The sequence below is a fragment of the Notolepis coatsorum genome (assembly GCF_963971535.1).
Source record: "Notolepis coatsorum genome assembly, chromosome: 1".
Lineage (NCBI taxonomy): Eukaryota > Metazoa > Chordata > Actinopteri > Aulopiformes > Paralepididae > Notolepis > Notolepis coatsorum.
In genome coordinates this window covers 56790266-56810265 of record NC_140165.1, presented here as the reverse complement: position 1 = coordinate 56810265, position 20000 = coordinate 56790266, and the positions used below count along the sequence as shown (strand labels likewise).

General features: G+C 43.3%; 2 protein-coding genes across 2 annotated transcripts in view; both read right to left on the bottom strand.

Annotated features, from left to right (window-relative positions):
• mpp4b (MAGUK p55 scaffold protein 4b) overlaps positions 1–3277 on the bottom strand; it is a gene marked incomplete at both ends in the record, with an annotated part of 63990 nt that extends 60713 nt beyond the window's left edge. Inside the window, 3 exons of the mRNA XM_084320826.1 lie at positions 956–1033; positions 2946–3067; positions 3220–3277. Coding sequence (XP_084176952.1) covers positions 956–1033; positions 2946–3067; positions 3220–3277 — 258 coding nt within the window. The remainder of the gene's footprint in view (positions 1–955; positions 1034–2945; positions 3068–3219) is intronic.
• A 9930-nt stretch (positions 3278–13207) lies between these two features.
• als2b (alsin Rho guanine nucleotide exchange factor ALS2 b) overlaps positions 13208–20000 on the bottom strand; it is a 131913-nt gene continuing 125120 nt past the window's right edge. Inside the window, exons 34-35 of the mRNA XM_084313622.1 lie at positions 18154–18250; positions 13208–13384 (exon numbers count right to left, since the gene is read on the bottom strand). Of these exons, the coding sequence (XP_084169748.1) occupies positions 13346–13384; positions 18154–18250 (136 nt within the window). The 3' untranslated portion in view covers positions 13208–13345. The remainder of the gene's footprint in view (positions 13385–18153; positions 18251–20000) is intronic.

The window sequence follows — 20000 nt, the reverse complement described above, 5'->3', positions numbered from 1 at the left end:
GAAATAACGATTAAATAACGAGATTTCTCGTCATTGGCACTCAACGCATGGCGGCCAACAACGAGATTTCTCGTCGTTGGCACCCAATGTGTTAAAGAATAGACATTCCTTGACAAATTCCCAATCAGGTCTCTGACATCAAGGCCACCTAATCATCCCTTGCCCTTAATTGGATGATATCAATCCCCGTCTTTCAGCCAGGTGTGATGTGTGCCTGGTGTCAGTGTATAGCAGCCATTGAGCCTGTAGCCCAAGGTTAGGTGCTACACAGTGGTGATAAAGGAGGCAATTTACACCCTACATTGTAAAAAGCGCTTTGAGTGTCTGGAAAAGCAATGATCATTCATTCATAGCACTTCAAATGTATGGTCCCTTCTACACAACACCGAATATAAGACAACCTCTTTTATCTACTTTTTCTCCCCCTTTTTTCCGTATTTTTCTCCCATCCCAATTTAGTCGTTATGCTAATTCTTTTCACCTGACAGTGAGGACTTGGGGGAGTGTAACGCGTGGGAGGATCACACTATCTCCCCCAGATCCCCTCCCTGCTGAACAGGCACCCCGACCGACCAGTAGGAGTCGCTGTTTACAACGACCAGGATACATACCCCACCGGCTTCCCACCCGCTAACACTGCCAATTGTGTTAGTAGGGACGACTGACCAAGCCGGAGGTACCGCTGACAGCTGGATTCGATCCCAGAGTCTCTGCGGTGGTGGCGAGCGCTTATTGTAGTCCGCTGCGCCACCCAGCCGCCCCAAGACAACCTCTTTTTCAGGGCGTACTTTACGTCAAAAAACACAGTCTTATATTCTGGGCCAATATGGTAAATGTGTAGAAATGTGGTACACAGTGTGCATTCAATGAAAATATATATATTTATGTTATTCACAGAAAACATTCATTCATTGTATCATTTCTGAACACCACGCGAGGGTGAATCAAGGCTAACCTGGAGGGAGAGCCCAGACGCGTAGCTGAGAGCTGGTGTGGACGCGTCTCTCGGGAACCTCTGCAGACACTCATACACCTGCGTGGGAAGAGAGAGAGATCAGAGAAATTATAGAGATTATATACAGTATATATATTTATATTTATTTAAATATATATGATATATTATATCGTTTTCCTTTAGGCTAAGGTCACTCTTACCATAAACGTGTCTAAGATTAGTCACTCCTACCGTAGTAAACTTGTCTAAGGTTAGTCACTCCTACCGTAAACTTGTCTAAGGTTAGTCACTCCTACCGTAATAAACTTGTCTAAAGTTAGTCACTCCTACCATAAACTTGTCTAAGGTTAGTCACTCCTACCATAAACTTGTCTAAGGTTAGTCCCTCCTACCGTAATAAACTTGTCTAAGGTTAGTCCCTCCTACCATAAACTTGTCTAAGGTTAGTCCCTCCTACCGTAATAAACTTGTCTAAGGTTAGTCCCTCCTACCATAAACTTGTCTAAGGTTAGTCCCTCCTACCGTAATAAACTTGTCTAAGGTTAGTCCCTCCTACCGTAATAAACTTGTCTAAGGTTAGTCCCTCCTACCGTAATAAACTTGTCTAAGGTTAGTCCCTCCTACCATAAACTTGTCTAAGGTTGTCCCTCCTACCGTAATAAACTTGTCTAAGGTTAGTCCCTCCTACCATAAACTTGTCTAAGGTTAGTCCCTCCTACCGTAATAAACTTGTCTAAGGTTAGTCCCTCCTACCGTAATAAACTTGTCTAAGGTTAGTCCCTCCTACCATAAACTTGTCTAAGGTTAGTCCCTCCTACCGTAATAAACTTGTCTAAGGTTAGTCCCTCCTACCGTAATAAACTTGTCTAAGGTTAGTCCCTCCTACCGTAATAAACTTGTCTAAAGTTAGTCACTCCAACCGTAATAAACTTGTCTAAAGTTAGTCACTCCTACCATAAACTTGTCTAAGGTTAGTCCCTCCTACCGTAATACACTTGTCTAAGGTTAGTCCCTCCTACCATAAACTTGTCTAAAGTTAGTCACTCCTACCGTAAACTTGTCTAAAGTTAGTCACTCCTACCGTAAACTTGTCTAAAGTTAGTCACTCCTACCGTAATAAACTTGTCTAAAGTTAGTCACTCCTACCGTAAACTTGTCTAAAGTTAGTCACTCCTACCGTAATAAACTTGTCTAAAGTTAGTCACTCCTACCGTAGTAAACTTGTCTAAAGTTAGTCACTCCTACCGTAATAAACTTGTCTAAAGTTAGTCACTCCTACCGTAGTAAACTTGTCTAAAGTTAGTCACTCCTACCGTAATAAACTTGTCTAAAGTTAGTCACTCCTACCGTAGTAAACTTGTCTAAAGTTAGTCACTCCTACCGTAATAAACTTGTCTAAAGTTAGTCACTCCTACCGTAGTAAACTTGTCTAAAGTTAGTCACTCCTACCGTAGTAAACTTGTCTAAAGTTAGTCACTCCTACCGTAGTAAACTTGTCTAAAGTAAAATAAAGTTAGTCACTCCTACCGTAGTAAGATTGTCTAAGGTTACTACCTACCTCTGCCTAGAACCAACGCTCTAAAGAAAACTGCAATGTATAGAGCCATAATATCACATATCATACGGACGGAAAACAAGGACAGTTTAAAAAAGAAACTTAAAGGAGCCATAATCCAGAAGGAAATCAATATATGTCATGCATGAGTGTAGTGTTATCCAAACTTCTTCCGTTTACTTTGTGTTTTTTTCTTTAAAGGTATGGTGAAATGGATTCACCTATGACCTTTTGTTTTATTTTCTATTGATTATGTATGTGATATATGACTGATTTACACTGAATGTTTCATATTTGTATGTGTATATCTGTGAGGACCCCAGGAAGAATAGTCAACACGTTGATGATGACTAATGGGGATCCGAATAAACATAAACTCCTACCGTAAACATACTTTAAAACTGGTTTACGGAAGTCAATATTACTGGGTCAAACCTTAAGAAGTGACTGGAGCCAGGGGGCGTTGAGGAGACTGTAGAGGAGCTCCGCCCCGCTGATGCCCTTATGGATCGACTTCCGCACCTCCTCGATCACATCTGTCAGAATGTGACGCAGGCCTAGAACACACACACACACACAAGCAGGGACACAGATAATGATAAACATACACGACACAGGATTAGTGGAATGTATGGCTGAGTGGGCGTGCGCACACACACACCACACACACACAGGCTAAATGGGACAGAGTGCATTCCACCCTACTGACCGTGTTCTCCTAGTTGGGTGTGAGAGGTCAGCACCTGGGCCTCCACCGCCTGCCTCATGGTCACCTCAGCCACGGCAGACTCCACCACGCAGACTACACTGACTGTAACGCCGCCGGCCGCACCGAGCAACGCACCACTGATGAGAGAGATGACACAGAGGATATATTATATTATATATATATTATAGGTTGGGAATATGGGCTTCTAAATTCTATGAGGGAACAGGGCCTTGTTGTACAGATCAGGGGGTTGAAATGTAATATATATTTTTTTTTAACTATAATAATAATATTTTTTTAAAAATAGGTTTGGTGCGGAAATGTTGTTTTATCAAGTCCGGCGAGCTTAAGAGACATTGAGATAGAGTCAATGGATAGAAAAGAAAAAGGTTTATTCTGTGACACAGAAGTTCTCAGAGACACATGATACACATCACAGTCTCTAAGGAAGTGAGACCCACGTGTTGGGTCACACCCAGGTTTATACAGTCAGGACACAAGGTTTGCATACAGAGGTAGTTCTCGTGGGGAAAACAGCCTGGGATGAATACTGATTAAGCTGCACCTGCCAGCAGGACCCGGGGTCCGTAGTAAACTGTTATGAGAAAGTTGGTTCCAAAACATGCTCTCTGTACACTAGAGCGCTTACGCCTAGTAAGCTGATTTATCGTAAATGGAGTAAAGGAATAGTATAATAATATAATAAAGAAATATTGCACGATAAAAATAAGAGAGAACATGTGATTTTTCCATACATTCTTGAATCTAAAGTTTTCTTGCTAAGGGTCAGAGTGCAATTTAAAAATACATGTTTGAAGCAGGTTACCCGTTTAATATAGATATTATATTCACTTAATGGTTCCTAAAAATCTTTTACACAAAATAAGCATTCTTTTGACATTCTAGGATAGTCAGTGCAACTCCAGAGGGCTCTGACGTAAGGACTGCTCTGGAGTCAGTGTGGCAGTGCAACTCCAGAGGACTCTGACGTAAGGTCTGCTCTGGAGTCAGTGTGGCAGTGCAACTCCAGAGGGCTCTGACGTAAGGTCTGCTCTGGAGTCAGTGTGGCAGTGCAACTCCAGAGGACTCTGACGTAAGGTCTGCTCTGGAGTCAGTGTGGCAGTGCAACTCCAGAGGACTCTGACGTAAGGTCTGCTCTGGAGTCAGTGTGGCAGTGCAACTCCAGAGGACTCTGACGTAAGGTCTGCTCTGGAGTCAGTGTGGCAGTGCAACTCCAGAGGGCTCTGACGTAAGGTCTGCTCTGGGGTCAGTGTGGCAGTGAAACTCTGACATAAGCGTAGCAGCAACAACAACAAGTGCAATTTCCGAGTCTGTGAGATGGGGGTCACTGTGCCACTGACACAGTGGACCGCTGGGGTTACAGGCCTTACAGAAACTCTAAGATCTCGTAAAACAACTGTAACCTACTGATCACGTCTGCACCTAATCAAAAACATCAGTAAAAAGAGAAAAAGTGTATTTATGGATGTAGTTATAGCAAAGTCTCTCTGTGGTTATCAATATAATTAACTAACTAACTAACTAACTGAAATATACAGTATTCACCTTATGTGAATACTGTATATTTCAGTTAGTTAGTTATATTGATTTGTTATATTGTTTACACTGCTTTTTTAACTACCTGTACCTCCCCTCGCCCTCCTGCTATGATGCCTGAATTTCCCCAAGGGGATCAATAAAGGAATATTTTATTTTATAACTTGCTCCTCCCACTTGGCTGGTGTCCAGCTCAGACAACCCCCCCCCCCCCCCCACTCCCCCTACCCGCTCTCTGAATGAAATACTTCATAAACAATAACTTGGCCTTACCTCTCCTCGTCCAAAGTCCCTCCTGGGAAGGAGAGCGAAGCCTTAGCAGTCCAGATCCCGAGGGTCGACCATGGATATGGGTGCAGAACAGAGTGTTGCCGCCTCCCCAGAGGCAGGCTGGCTGCCGGTCGGGGCTAGAGAGGCGAGCTCCGTGTGTTCACTGTGTGGGGGCCGGGAGGGAGAGAGTAATCCCTCTTCATCCCATTTAATTAATCCCAAGGCAAGTGAGCTGCCTCCCTCTTTCCCCCTCTCTGCCTCACTCTCTCTCTCTGCCTCTCTCTCCTCCCTCTCTCTCTCTCTCTCTGTGTCTATCTCTCTGTCTCTCTCTCTGTGTCTCTCTCTCACCCTCTCTCTCCGTCTCTCTACCTCTCTCTCTCTCTCTCGCCCCCCTGGAAGCGTGTGTTCTTGCCACCGGCTGACCAAAGCTTCTTAACTCTCTCTGATTTTAAACACACGCAGATTGAGAGGGGGGAAGAAAGAGAGAAAGAGAGAGGGGAGAAAGAGAGGCAGAGAGAGAGAGAGGGGCGAAGAAAGAGAAGGGGGAGAGAGAGGGGGGGGGGAGAAAGAGAAGGGAGAGAGGGAGAGAGAAAGGAAGGGAGAGAGATAGAGGGAGATAGAGAAGAGATAAAGAGGGAGGGAAAGAGAGAGAGGAGGGAGACAAGAGAGAGAGAAGAGAGGGAGAGAGGGGGAAGAAAGAGAAGGGAGAGAGAGAGAGAGGTGAGAGAGAGAGGTGAGAGAGAGAGAGAGGCTGACGACGCACTGTCTACTTAGACTCTACTACTACGTCCTGGAGAGAGAGGGGGGTTGATAACCAAACCCTACAGTGTAATTAAAGGGCTGAGCTGCAGCTGACAGCTGGGCAGCAGGAAAGGCCATTAACTGAGGACTAGGTTGGGGGGGGGGGGGGGGGGGCTGCAAGCAATATTCTCCTTAGTCACAACGAGGCAAAATCACTATCATCTGCAAATAATCTGGAAAATTATACATTTAATAGACCATATTGAGCACTGTACTGTAGCTCAAGATGATTTATTTTGTGTTAAAACAAAAACCTTTAAAAAAAAAGTTAACCTTCTGTAGTGTGGTAGTGAAAGGGTTAACATTATTCTTGTTAATCAGTGTGCCATATCAACATTAAGGTTAACATTAGGTTAAATTATGACACATCAAAATATAAATCTCCAACAGATCTGTAATTCTATTCCATCCATATAGGCAACGTGCATAGCAATAGTTTTAATTACCATTTTCCTCTATTACTTATATGAGAGCACTATACAAGAATGCTGCCATCTTTATGAGATGCTTGCTTGCACATTCAGCCTCATCCTTTAAAGTTTTTTCATGTTTGGTCTCAAAATGACATTTAACACTCAATGTTCCGCAAACAGACGGACCCTTCTGATTGGCTCTGAACCTGACATATCCCTGGGATATCAGTCAAACTACCATAAATAACAGGCTGTGCAACTGCCAATGGCTGTGAAAGAGGTAACTCGGCATGGAGAGGACAACATTTACAAAAAGGTTCCTCTCTTACACACTTGCTAGCGTGCCATTGGTTAAGAGACCGCGTGCCTAAGGTTGCTGACCCCTGGTCTAGTCTGATGTACGTATAGGTGCAAACAAATTTACTAAAGTCCCAAAACACATCCATTTCCATTCAAAACACTAATGTAAAAGCGACAGAAGAATGTTTTAAATCAAATTAAACTGTTATGAGGACAAAGGCCAGCGAATGTCAGCAAATATATAATATGCATTGTATTCACTGTTCATCAAATTACTTTATTGCCACTGGTTATTATTTTAAGACACAATATTTACATTTGACAACATGTAAAAGCCACGCACATGGCTGCCGGCTGTGAAAACAAACAAAAACACAACAGTCCATTGGCAGAGAATACTCACCATGTCCAATGCTAGAATGTCAGTTGCAATAAGAATTATACATGAACCCAACCTGAACACGACACAACGACTCATCTTACAAAAAAGAAAACGTTTAATTTAATCCGTTCAACATAACATTGTCACACAGGAGATTCTCTCCCCCTGAATGCGTGGATCGGGTAGACGTTCCACACTAACCTTTGACTGAAATGAAATCACAAAAAGGACCTAGATTAGAAACGTGTTTGGAAAAGGGTGTTTTGTTGACGTGTTTGGGTCAGGGAACCCGTTATCTGACCTCACTGTGTCCAACGACCGCCTACCACCTCGTTTACAGAGCTGTCGTACTCCGGCGGTTCCCACTTGTTTGTGGCGTTACGCCACCGATATCGAGATCCACCGCAAACGGACATCCTGACCCGACATAATAATGTTAAAAGCTATTTTTTTTTGTGTGCTTCAAGCGCATATTTTTTTTCGCAGTTCAACTGTGGATCTTACTGGATCTGCCCTAACGTGACCCGCCACAAATAACCTAAGAACCTAAGAACACTATTCTGTTGATCGGAGCACCTCATGTCCTTTAGGGCATGGTTAAAGGAACACACCACCAAAATAAGTTGATTTATTATGCCCATAATATCACACATATTCCCAAAAACATCATTGCACAAAATGATTTGGTTTTAGAGTTATTGAGTAAAGAGATGGAGGGATGTGTGATTGTCATTGTGATGTCACATAGTCCAGGAAGTATTAAAAGGCCATACCAGTCTAATTTTGATTACCAGAGATTGGTCTTTAACAAATCATTGAGTACATAGGTGTATAAAGTGTATGTTATGGTAGATCTCAGCCTATACCTTTCACACGGCTATTGATGTTGAAAGGGTTTAAAATGTGCTCCATGACACTCTGCTAGGTGTAGGTGATTTAGAAGATCACTGCACCGTTTATCTTCACTAATAATTACTGTGCGACTCATAATAATAGCGACAGCTATTAACCCTTTCACTACCACACTACAGAAGGTTAACCTTTCACTACGTGTAGTGTGGTAGTGAAAGGGTTAACCATTTGGTAGTGTGGAAGTGAAAGGGTTAATACACACAGCCACCGCGACAAGCACAACCAACTGAAGTGTAGCGAAGATAATGTCTCATGGAGTATTTTACACCCCTTTAGAACACCAATGGCGGTTTAGTAAGATTATAAATGACTTCAAATCAGCCAAAACACACACTGTATACACCTACAGTACAAACAGAACACTGGTTAAAAAAATTATTAAGTCAAACTGGTATGGTCCTTTAAAGCCATGTGAAATTATGAATATTATGGAGGAAAAAAGCTGCAAGACCTTTGCATGTGCATTTGCAGAAATTGTTAATAAATTACTACCGCCTTGATATTCATTTTCATCATCTCACATAGTTGCATTTAATACTTTGTGGATTCAATACCTCTCGAATAAAAAATATAGTTTGTACAAGACAATTTATCATTTTGGGATATCTGTGAGATCATCTTTATTTTCTTGGTGGAATGTTCCTTTAAACTCAGTCAGCCGGGCCTCCTGTCGGTGGCTCCCATGGCAACAGTAGTGAAATGTCTTCAGACGAACCCGGGTGCCGCGGCGAGGAGCAAAGGAAATACTCAAATAAATCTCATCTGGGTCCTTTAACCCTTTCACTGCCACACTACCAAAGGGTTAACCCTTTCATGGCGACAATACAGAAGGTTAAGAAACAACACTTTTCCTGGGAATGATTGCCTTGGCAGAAGACAAGCTATAAATGCAATATAACTCTTAACACTTTGGGTGCCGCTCATGTAGATCTACGTTTCTGTGGCCAGACGGTTGAGTGCTGGAAACGTAGATCTACGTTTTTCTCACGGTATTTCTTTTATTCGCTATTGCCATTCATAATTCAGCGGGGCACTTTGTGCATGCTGTTCTGAGTGTGTCTGTGATTGCAGACGGTCAATACCGCCGCCTACCGCCTTGTGGCAGCTACTGCACTCCATTAGAAATGATGTGGTTTGTTATCTGGGCCGAGCTGAGTCGTGCGGGGCAGGGTTTAAATACTCCGGCGAGCCAAGCGGTCACCATCATACATCTACGAGGCTGCCCCCCCCCCCCTCGTTCATATGCAATGCCAAATAACGTGGCACGGACTCCTGCGCCCAGTACTTCAAATGGCGATCAGATAATTGGATACTTTTTTTTGCATTACATCAGAGACAAGGTAAGAACACTATATATCAAATCTTGCGTTGATCTAATATTTCTTTCTCCTGCGATCGAAGCTATCTGTGTGGAATGTGTTGTGCTTTTTACCGTTGGCTGCGGTGGGGGGGGGGGGGGGGGGGGCGAGCGCCCTGCTACAAGCCCCATTTCATGGGTGCATGAGGAAGGATAATAACGATAATCTAGCATTGATTTCAGGAAGATTCGATAATCAGGCGAAAAATGACAACGTGATAAGTGGATTCCACTAAAACGCTATTATCGCGTCTTTTTCCTGGGATTACTAAGAATCACCCAAACTATTCATATTCAAAACGGTATAAAACGGAAATGTACGGATGAAAAAATAATCTGTTTTTTGCATGTTGACCAGAAGCAACTCACTAACAATCGACAGTGTTATTAGATCCATAGCTATAATATTAAATATAGGTTTAGCTCTACAAACAATGTGAGCGTTTACATGGGGTTAATGGACAGCAAGGCCAGATGCACTTCCCGGAAGGGGCGTGGCACCCAATGTGTTAAGACACCAGTACACTGGTCGAAGTGACAAATATCAATATTGCTTCAATGTCTAATTTTTCATTAAAGTTTTCTTCTTTTGTGTAAACAGAGAGGCACACGTGGCCACAGTTCTAGCAGGGGGTCTTGTACCTGCAACACTGGTGTCACAGGGAAACTATCAATGAAGAAAGAAGAAGGAATGATGTCAGAACACCAGCGTTCTATGGTCGGCTTGGTGCCAGACTTTGGTGCCAGTTCTATTGAAGCCTATATTACAATTTAAAATATACAAGCTTTTACAATACAATCTGCGGAAATATCCATCAACCAATATATCAAACGTTAGTTAGTTAACGAGGCGACAGATTGCAGATGATTCTGACATCCGAGGTAATGATCCGTTTAAATGATTAGGTTGTAAACGAGGAGACGGCTGATCCCATTCAACTCAACGTCGGCCGAACGGACTCTTGACTCTGGACGGTGACGTGATGACCCTTCCTTCTTTTATAGGTTCCTTGTGGCGTCACCGGACACATCTTGACGCACACACCACGATCCACGCTGTTTTTAATACCACGACGTATCGTTCCATCGATTCCTCTCGTTTCTCGGAAACAGAGTGCTTCTCCCGCGCGAAGGTGACGTGAGTTCGGATGTTTTCGATCAGACGTTCGTTTTCAAAATTCCACACGCTCTCGGAAAACGCCTCGACTTGGCACAGCCAGCAGTTTTTTGTCATTTCAGTCCGACTTCCACTCACTTCAAAGAGCCGACGCACAGTAGACGCTTCCCCCTCCGCGCCGTACAGGGTTTCATATTCCGCTGAAGCGCATATCATTAATAGGGCCTTTAAATGTGAAGATTTTCAGAATTTTTTTTTTATATTCTAGCGCGTCTGTAGTTCGCCTGGCGCCGCGTTTATGCCGAACTGCTACGGAAACACGTTTTTACCAAAATTATCAAATGCCGTCAAGCCTAAATTAATCCATAATGGAATCGAATCGAAAATTGGTACCGAATGGAATTGGGTGAAAGGTATCGGGAGGAGGGCTTCAATTGCCAATCTATGTTTGAGTATGAACAGTGAGAGTATACCAGTACACTCCTAGTATAAACCATGTCGATATGATGTGGCATGCATGTGCCACCATACAGTATATTATGTGGCATGCGTGTGCCACCATACAGTATAAATAAGAAACAATATCCAACAGCGTGTGTCATTTGTGGATTTAACAGTCGAGTGACATGTTATCATCCCCGTCTGGATTAGCTATGATTACCATCGGAAGAGTCTGAATGACCTCACCAGCACCCGACACTGGACTGTAGATTACGGCTGTCCTCCACAAACTAAATAATCGGGCGACTCGACAAGTCTTGAGGACTTCCGTCGACAAATCGATTCGTCTTGTTGAATAGATGAATCTTACCATTAAGAAAATGGCTTGGCTAACATTGATCTCTTTGCCTCTAATGAAGATATGAGTGTAGTTAGGATGCAAGGCAGGTGGGTAGAATTGTGCAGAAATAACTTGTAGTGTGAAAATCATAAAACAAAAAAAAATAAAAAATATGAACAGGAACAGGCTGATGACATACCATAGATAGATACTAGTAGATATGAACACAAACACGCCCAACTCCATTGAGTAAACATTTGAGCACAACCTGGAGGTTTCCCCCAAAGCGTTGAAGCGGTATCGCCGCTGCTGTGCTTCAACCGAATGTCAATGAGAGAAACACAAACGTCAGTCCTTAAGATACTTGGGGGGAGAAACCCAGTCCTACAGTCAAGACGACCTTTGTCAATGAAGGCAAAACTAAAAAGGAGGACATTCAACAGTTAACCGTTTCCTTCTGGTCTGCGGTCAGAGCTCCGAGGTCTTTAATGGGTTGGTAAAAGAGAGACCAGCCACAGAGAGGTACCACGAGAAGCCCTTCCTGCTCGGCCCATATATGGTTAATACTGAAAACGTGGCTGAGAAACCGATCTTAAACCCACCGGCTTCATTGGGTTAACACTGCGACACGGTTCAAACCGCCTAGAACCGGCTGTCATTGTTTTTTGGGGGGGGGGGGGCACAAACGCTGTCCTTTATGTCTCGTCAGTAGGGAACGGTGCCTCCGGGCGCTCAGGGAAGACTTAAAACAAACACCAGGGAACAAACTCTCTCCTCCGCTGGGCCACGAGTGTCAAGACAGATTCACAAATTCATCAGAAACTTTCCCTTAATCATTTCCCACACTGACCATAACACAACGACCATCGGTAGAAAACAGCCTGTATGTGCCGTCAGCTACAGTAGCAGGCCCAGGGACCCACTCAGCAACATGAAGACAGAGGGAAACATGAGATATAAACGCACGCTGGATCACGCCTCCCAATGCTTTGACTGAAAACCAACGTTTCAACCCAATCTGACCAATCTAGTTGGGTTGGAACTAGGGCTGCTCGATTATGGGCAAAAATCATAATCACGATTACTTTTGATTGATATTGAAATCACGATTATTCATTGATTCGATTGAGAATTTGTTGGGTTTGGGGGGGTTGAAGGAAGGATGTGCTGCGTTTACGACATGAGACGAAATGAGAGCAACACGGCATGCGGTGCAATAATCACTTTATCTCAATTATCTTGTTTTCATGATCGGTTAATCGCCCAGCGCTAGTTGAATTGTTGCTTTTCAGTCAATAAGGTAGTGGGAGCTGTGTTAGTGTCTGAGATCGAGCGCAGCCTCCACATGAATACTCAGAGGCATCCCGGCGCGTCAGAGTGCAGCAGCCGGAGCGTCCGTTCGCGCTGACGTCACGTCCTTTTGTTTCACGTCAGTCTCCACATCAATGTGATGTAGCTTTTCTTTTCTTTTTAGGTCAGCCGAAAGTCTTGAAGGAACCGTTCCTGTTCTGGAAACAGTATGTTAAGTAAACGTGTGTGTGTGTGTGCGTGTGCGTGTATGTGAGAGAGAGAGTATTAAAAAAGAAAATTCTGAATTTTCACAGTTGGATCTTGACAAAATGTCCTCCATGTCGGAGGCTGCGGTCCCGTCTCCTGCCTCCGGGCCTGACGTCAGTTTACATGTGAAAATAAAACCGTCATTACTGGAAAGACACCGAAATCAAACTCAAGCAGTTCCTCTTCCCAAGAGCCCCGTAATCAGGACGTTCCTTCATTTTAGGAGGTAAACTGGCAAAGACTGCGGTGTAGAAGCGACTCGCCTCCTCAGCGCTTCTACATCGTTCCGTAAAACACACAGTAATTAAAAGGCGTATCTCTGGCAGAACAACAGCAAGAGGAAACACAAGTCAAAGTCTCCAGCAGAGTCACTGAGTGTGTGTGTGAGTGTGTGTGTGTGTGTGTGTGTGTGTGTGTGTGTGTGTGTGTGTGTGGAGTCTGTAGCAGCAGCAGATGGAGCCATTAGCAACCTGTTACTGTGATCCTCATCCTCCTCCTCCTCCTCCTCCTCCTCCTCTTACTCCTCCTACTCCCATTGGCCACTAGACATATCCATCATCCCAGAAGCCGTCCTACTCCAGCCCTGCCATTGGCTGCCACCAGCACTTGGGGGTGGGGGGGGATGAGGGGCGGGGCGGGCAGGAGCCTGCGGATCACTGAGGAGTAAGATCCGCCTTCCTTAAGTGATCTTCTCATGTTGGATCTGGTAATAGCATGCCTAGTGATAGAGAGAGAGAGAGAGAGAGAGAGAGAGAGAGAGAGAGAGAGAGAGAGAGAGAGAGAGAGAGAGAGAGAGAGAGAGAGAGAAACAGTATTTATATATATAGAGAGACAGAGAAAGGGAGGGAGAGAGATAGAGAGGGATATACAGTAAACAGTATGTATAGAGACAGAGAGGGAAGGAGATATATAAACAGTATTTATAGAGACAGAGAGATATATATAAACAGTATTTATAGACAGAGAGGGAAGGAGATATATAAACAGTATTTATAGACAGAGAGGTAAGGAGATATATAAACAGTATTTATAGAGACAGAGAGGGAAGGAGATATATAAACAGTATTTATAGAGACAGAGAGTCACAACCTGGGCAGAGAGTCAGGAAACATGGAGGAGTATAAGGCTACAGTCTATACCAGGGGTAGGCAACCCTAGGCACGCGTGCCTGCATAGGCACGTGGGGACATTTGCATAGGCACATAGGCATAGGCAAAAAACATATATAATTTTTTTTTCTTTTTTTTTTTTGCTTTGAAATATTATAGTGAAATATTTTGCACTGTTGTCGCATTTATCTTGTTGAAATCCTCCCACAGGTTCTTTTTACTACCACATATTTAATTGAGACCCTTTATTTGTTTATTATTTCAATTTAGCTGGAAATACATCATTCAGTAACATTTGCAGAGCCTTATAACAAAAACATTATTACGGTCACCATTGTGACCAGTGGGATTAATCAACACATTTTATTATTTATTTTTCTATTTCATTGAACATTGCACATGTTAAAAGCAATTTTTTTTACTCAAAATGTGAGTATTACCAAGTCAACTTGTGTTCTTAAAACTATGACAATAAATATAGTTTTATTAGGTTGAAATAATGTGGTTGTGTACTTATTTTTCTGTTAACTTATTATGGATTGAAAACTGAAAACCGTAATGCACAGTAACTGAACTCAATATTTTTAAGTTCTGGGAACTTATTATTATTTTTTTTTACAGTGTAGTCTTGCGATCAATCAAAACTTATTTACACGATATACCTCACATTCACCCTCCATTCACATCCTGGTGTTCTCCTGGTGTTCTCCATTAGGCCTGTAGGTGGAGCTATGACAGCACACGTACAGTACACACACCGATGGTGTGTGATGTGTCCAAAAATGAATGGGCAAATGTCAGTGAAATGGTTGCACTGTATGCAGCAGTTTGTCTGCATTGCATCCCCCCCCCCCCCAACTCAGATTTAGGGTTGATACAACCATCATAATAATATTGTTAATAATAACAATAACAATAATGATGTAATAATGTAAAAATGATCATAAAAAATACCTGATTATGAGGAAAAAAAATTACGACGCATGGAATATTGTTGAGGCACACTAGTTACAACTATATTTCAAACAGGCACTCCATGTCAAAAAGGTTGCTGACCCCTGGTCTATACTCTGCGCAAGGCTGTTAAACTTGCAAAACGGACGTATGCTGACAAAATGGAGACACAAATGGCACAGAATGACACAAGAGGCTTATGGCGGGGACTGAGGATGATAACTGACTACAAAGTCAGCGCCCCCTCAATGGGGAGCGACGACGCAGACAAACTCAACTCTTTCTACGCTCGGTTTGGTGCAGACAGTGGCGCCGCTAGCTCAACGGCTCGTGACGTCACTGGCACGCCGGCTGTTGTGGAGGGGGGGGGCAACCGCGGGGACGCTCTATCATTGTCGGTACACAGTGTGAGAAGAGCATTTATGCAGGTGAACACCAGAAAAGCTGCTGGCCCAGATGGAATAACAGGACACATACTTAAGTCCTGTGCTAACCAGCTAGCCCCTGTGTTCACCGCCATTTTTTAATCGATCCCTGGCGGAGTCAGTGGTCCCTGCCTGCTTCAAGATGTCTACCATCATCCCTGTACCAAAGAAACCCTCCCCAACAGGTCTCAATGACTACAGACCGGTGGCACTCACCTCTGTGGTCATGAAATGTTTCGAGAGGCTGGTCAAGGATCACATTTGTGCCTCCCTCCCCAGTGATATGGACCCTATGCAATTTGCATACACCATAGTCCCCACCAGACTGGTGGACAAGCTGATCGAGCTGGGTCTGAGCTCCGCTCTGAGCGCCTGGATACTGGACTTTCTGAGCGAAAGGCCACAGGCGGTCAGGGTGGGGGGTCAGACCTCCAACACCATCACCATGAGCATCGGGTCCCCCCAGGGCTGTGTTCTGAGCCCCCTGCTGTACTCACTATACACACACGACTGTGGCCAAGTTCAGCTCCAACTCCATAGTGAAGTTTGCGGACGACACAGTGGTGGTGGGGCTGATCTCGGACAACGACGTGAAGGCCTACCGGGAGGAGGTTGAGGTACTGGAACGCTGGTGCCAGGACAACAGCCTGCTCCTGAACATTGGTAAAACCAAGGAGCCGATTGTGGATTTTAGGAGGAGACAGCAGGAGACACACACACCACTGAGGATAAACGGGGCTACCGTGGACAGGGTGAGCAGCTTCAAGTACCTGGGGGTCCACATCTCAGAGGACCTGACATGGACAACACACATAGACTCAGTCGTAAAAAAGGCGAAAAGCGCCTCTACCACCTGAGACAGTTAAGGAAGTTCAGAGTATCTGGGAAGATACTCCAGTCCTTCTACTCCGGAGCTGTAGAGAGCATCTTGACTGGAAACATCACTGCCTGGTATGGCAACAGCACGGCACAGGACAAGAAGGCCCTAGAGAGAGTGGTGCGCTCAGCCGAGCGTACCACGGGTATTGCACTACCAACCCTGCAGGTCCTATACAACAAGAGGTGCAAATCCAGAGCCTGCAGGATAATGAAAGACCCTCACCACCCCAACAACAGCCTTGCTGCTGTTTCATGCTGCTGCGGTCAGGCAAACGCCTGCGAACACCAGTAACGAGGACAGAGAGACTTCGGCTCAGCTTCTTCCCCCAGGCCATCAGAGCCTTGAACACTGAACTCTCCACGCACAAGCACACATGAGCACACACACAACACACACACTAGCAGCCACTTTAACATGAGCACACACACACTCATGCTGCACACACTCACACTTATGGACACTTTACAGAAGGAAAGGTCACTTTAAGAATAGTATAGTATAACTTGAGATTGTATAATATAGCGTTGTATAGCAGTGTACATAAAGACCCAGTGCCTCATCCGTAGCTAACAGTGTACTGCACTACCACAGGACCTAGCATGTCCTACCATGCTCTGTAAATAACTCATGTACAGATACCGATATGCCCTACTTTGTTTACTTGTTTATTGCACAATGTCGCTCTATTGGTTGGATTCTTATTATATATTATTACTATTGTATTATGCACATCGTTGCGGGCAAGACCCCCCGCATTTCACTGTATACCTGTATGCCGTGACAAATAAAACTCTTGTATCTTGATATATAAACAGTATTTATAGAGACAGAGAGGGAAGGAGATATATAAACAGTATTTATAGAGAGAGAGAGGGAAGGAGAGAGATAAACAGTATTTATAGAGAGAGAGAGGGAAGGAGATATATAAACAGTATTATAGAAAGAGAGAAGGAGATATATAAACAGTATTTATAGAGACAGGGAAGGAGATATATAAACAGTATTTATAGAGACAGAGAGGGATAGAGATATATAAACAGTATTTATAGAGAGATAGAGAGAGGGAAGGAGAGAGATAAACAGTATTTATAGAGACAGAGAGGGAAGGAGATATATAAACAGTATTTATAGAGAGAGAGAGAGAGAGAGAGAGAGAGAGAGAGAGAGAGAGAGAGAGAGAGAGAGAGAGAGAGAGAGAGGGAAGGAGAGATAAACAGTATTTATAGAGAGATAGAGAGAGAGGGAAGGAGAGAGATAAACAGTATTTATAGAGACAGAGAAAGAGAGAGAGAGGGAAGGAAAAAGATAAACAGTATTTATAGAGACAGAGAGGGAAGGAGATATATAAACAGTATTTATAGAGACAAAGAGGGAAGGAGAGATATAAACAGTATTTATAGAGAGAGAGAGAGAGAGAGAGAGAGAGAGAGAGAGAGAGAGAGAGAGAGAGAGAGAGAGAGAGAGGGGGGGGGAAGGAGAGATAAACAGTATTTATAGAGAGATAGAGAGAGAGGGAAGGAGAGAGATAAACAGTATTTATAGAGACAGAGAAAGAGAGAGAGAGGGAAGGAAAAAGATAAACAGTATTTATAGAGACAGAGAGGGAAGGAGATATATAAACAGTATTTATAGAGACAAAGAGGGAAGGAGAGATATAAACAGTATTTATAGAGACAGAGAGGGAAGGAGAGATATAAACAGTATTTATAGACAGAGGAATGGAGATATATAAACAGTATTTATAGAGACAGAGAGGGAAGTAGAGAGATAAACAGTATTTATAGAGACAGAGACTTGAAAAAGATCAGTTTAAGGTAGATTTAGAACAGATATGCGATTTGCGATTAATCACAAGTTAACTATGGACAATGCGATTAATCAGATCAAATATTTTATTTATAGATTATCAAACTCACGTCCCCTAAAAAACATGCCCCCAGCCCAAACACTAGTTTCGGATTGTGTCTTTGGTAACTTGTAGAAGATGACAGAAAAGTCAGAAGAAAGGTAAAACTAATTCTCACTCAAATCAATGAGTAATCGCATTTAATAATCGTGCATTCTATATCAATCAAAATAATTTCCGAGCAGCCCTAGTGTGTGTGTGTGTGTGTGTTACCTTCAGTGTGGTGAACATGATGCCGTGCTCTCCGTGCTGCACACAGGGGTCCATCAGGTCTTCTATCAGGCTGACCTCTGACCCCAGGTTCCGGATCCTGACCACATAAAAACACCGCAGCTGACGTCTGACTCCAGAGAGAAGAGGCAAGTAACCCAATCCAAGACGGCAGACACATATTTAAAAAGGGATACCTTGGATCTTTGTCTTTCTCAAATCTCAAGTTTGGAATTTTTATTTCACATGAACCCTTTCACTACCAAAAATGGTTAACCCTTTCACTGTGACGATACAGAAGGTTAACCCTTTCACTGCCACATGGCAACGGGTTAACCCTTTCACAACCACACTACAGAAGGTTAACCCTTTCACTACCACACTACAGTGTGGTAGTGAAAGGTGTCTGTGGTAGTGGAAGGGTTCACCTTCTGTAGTGTGGTAGTGTAAGGGTTAAGGGACAATAATAGTCTCCAGCTACGCTAAAGAAGGTTTGTTAGCATTGTTTCGCATTAGATCCTACAGACACTGTTAGCAGCAGGCCAATGGCTCATCGGGTTGAATGAGAGTAAACGACGCTGACAACCAATGCAGAAAACCACAACATGACAAGACCAGAGCCAGTCTGTATAATGAGGTGTTTATAATCCATAACACTAAAGATGGCGGCAACAACAAACATACTTGCTAGAAAAAGGTGTTTCAAATGAATAAGCATCTCTGCTAAAAGGCTGGGAATGCAGTGAGTGGTACTAAGGACCGCTGGCACATATGGAGAAGGCAGTGGGGAAGAATTGTCCTTTTTGACCATGAGGCTCAAATTTAATTTACATTATCAACTTCAAAGGCCAGAATGTGGGACCTATAAACACATTTACTATCCAATAGCATTGTGAGGCTGAACAACAGGACCCATTGACTATGTAAATGTGCTAAAGAAATAATAATAAATCATTTACAGCCTTTTTTTAAATAAAAAAAAATAGCTAAAAGCTAAAAGTGATGTTGTAGTTTTACAACCGAGGGTCTTACAGGGAATTAAAGGTGTATAGATCAGTGGTTCTCAAACTTTTTACACCAAGTACCACCTGAGAACGTAGCTGGCTCTCCAAGTACCACCATATGACCGACATTAAAATACAGTCTATTCAGCTATGCACAGTTCACGCAGGAGGCAAATGTATTCCTAATACCATTATTTATTGTTAACTTTTGTTAAGTTGAATCAGGTGTCCTGGTGGTGGAATTTAACAAATACATTGAACGGCTGGGGTGCTTCGAGGAGAGGATTGGGAAGCACTAGTCTAGTCGATTTTGTGTTTTGAGCACAAAGTTCATCATAGATCTAGCCTCTTTATTTTGCTCTCAAAGATTGATGCATTTAACTTTAAAATGTACAAAAAAGAGGGCCTGAGGTTCACCCCCCATGAAAAAACGAGAATTCTCGTCCGTGGCACTCAAAGTGTTAAATGCCAGTTTGTGTGATGGCATCACAAATTATTGTTAAAAAAACACAAGAAGAAAAGTGGGAGTATTTCATTTTTTATCTGACATTACAAAAAATCTAGGGGTCGCGACCCCCACTTTGGGAAACACTGCTATAGATAACGTTCCAGTAGATGTCGCACTAGAGCACCAGTGTGTTCCATGTGGGGAAATGGTAACATGTAAACAACAACATTCATTTTGGACCTGCCAACATTTAAAACATTATAAATGCATATTTTTGGGGGGAGGTAAAAGCAATGCTCCCCCCCCCCCCCCCCACACCTTTCCCTTTCCCTTTTTTTTTTTTTTTTTTTTAATTTTTACAGCTTTTATTGGCCACGCAGGACCGACAGAGGAGAGGG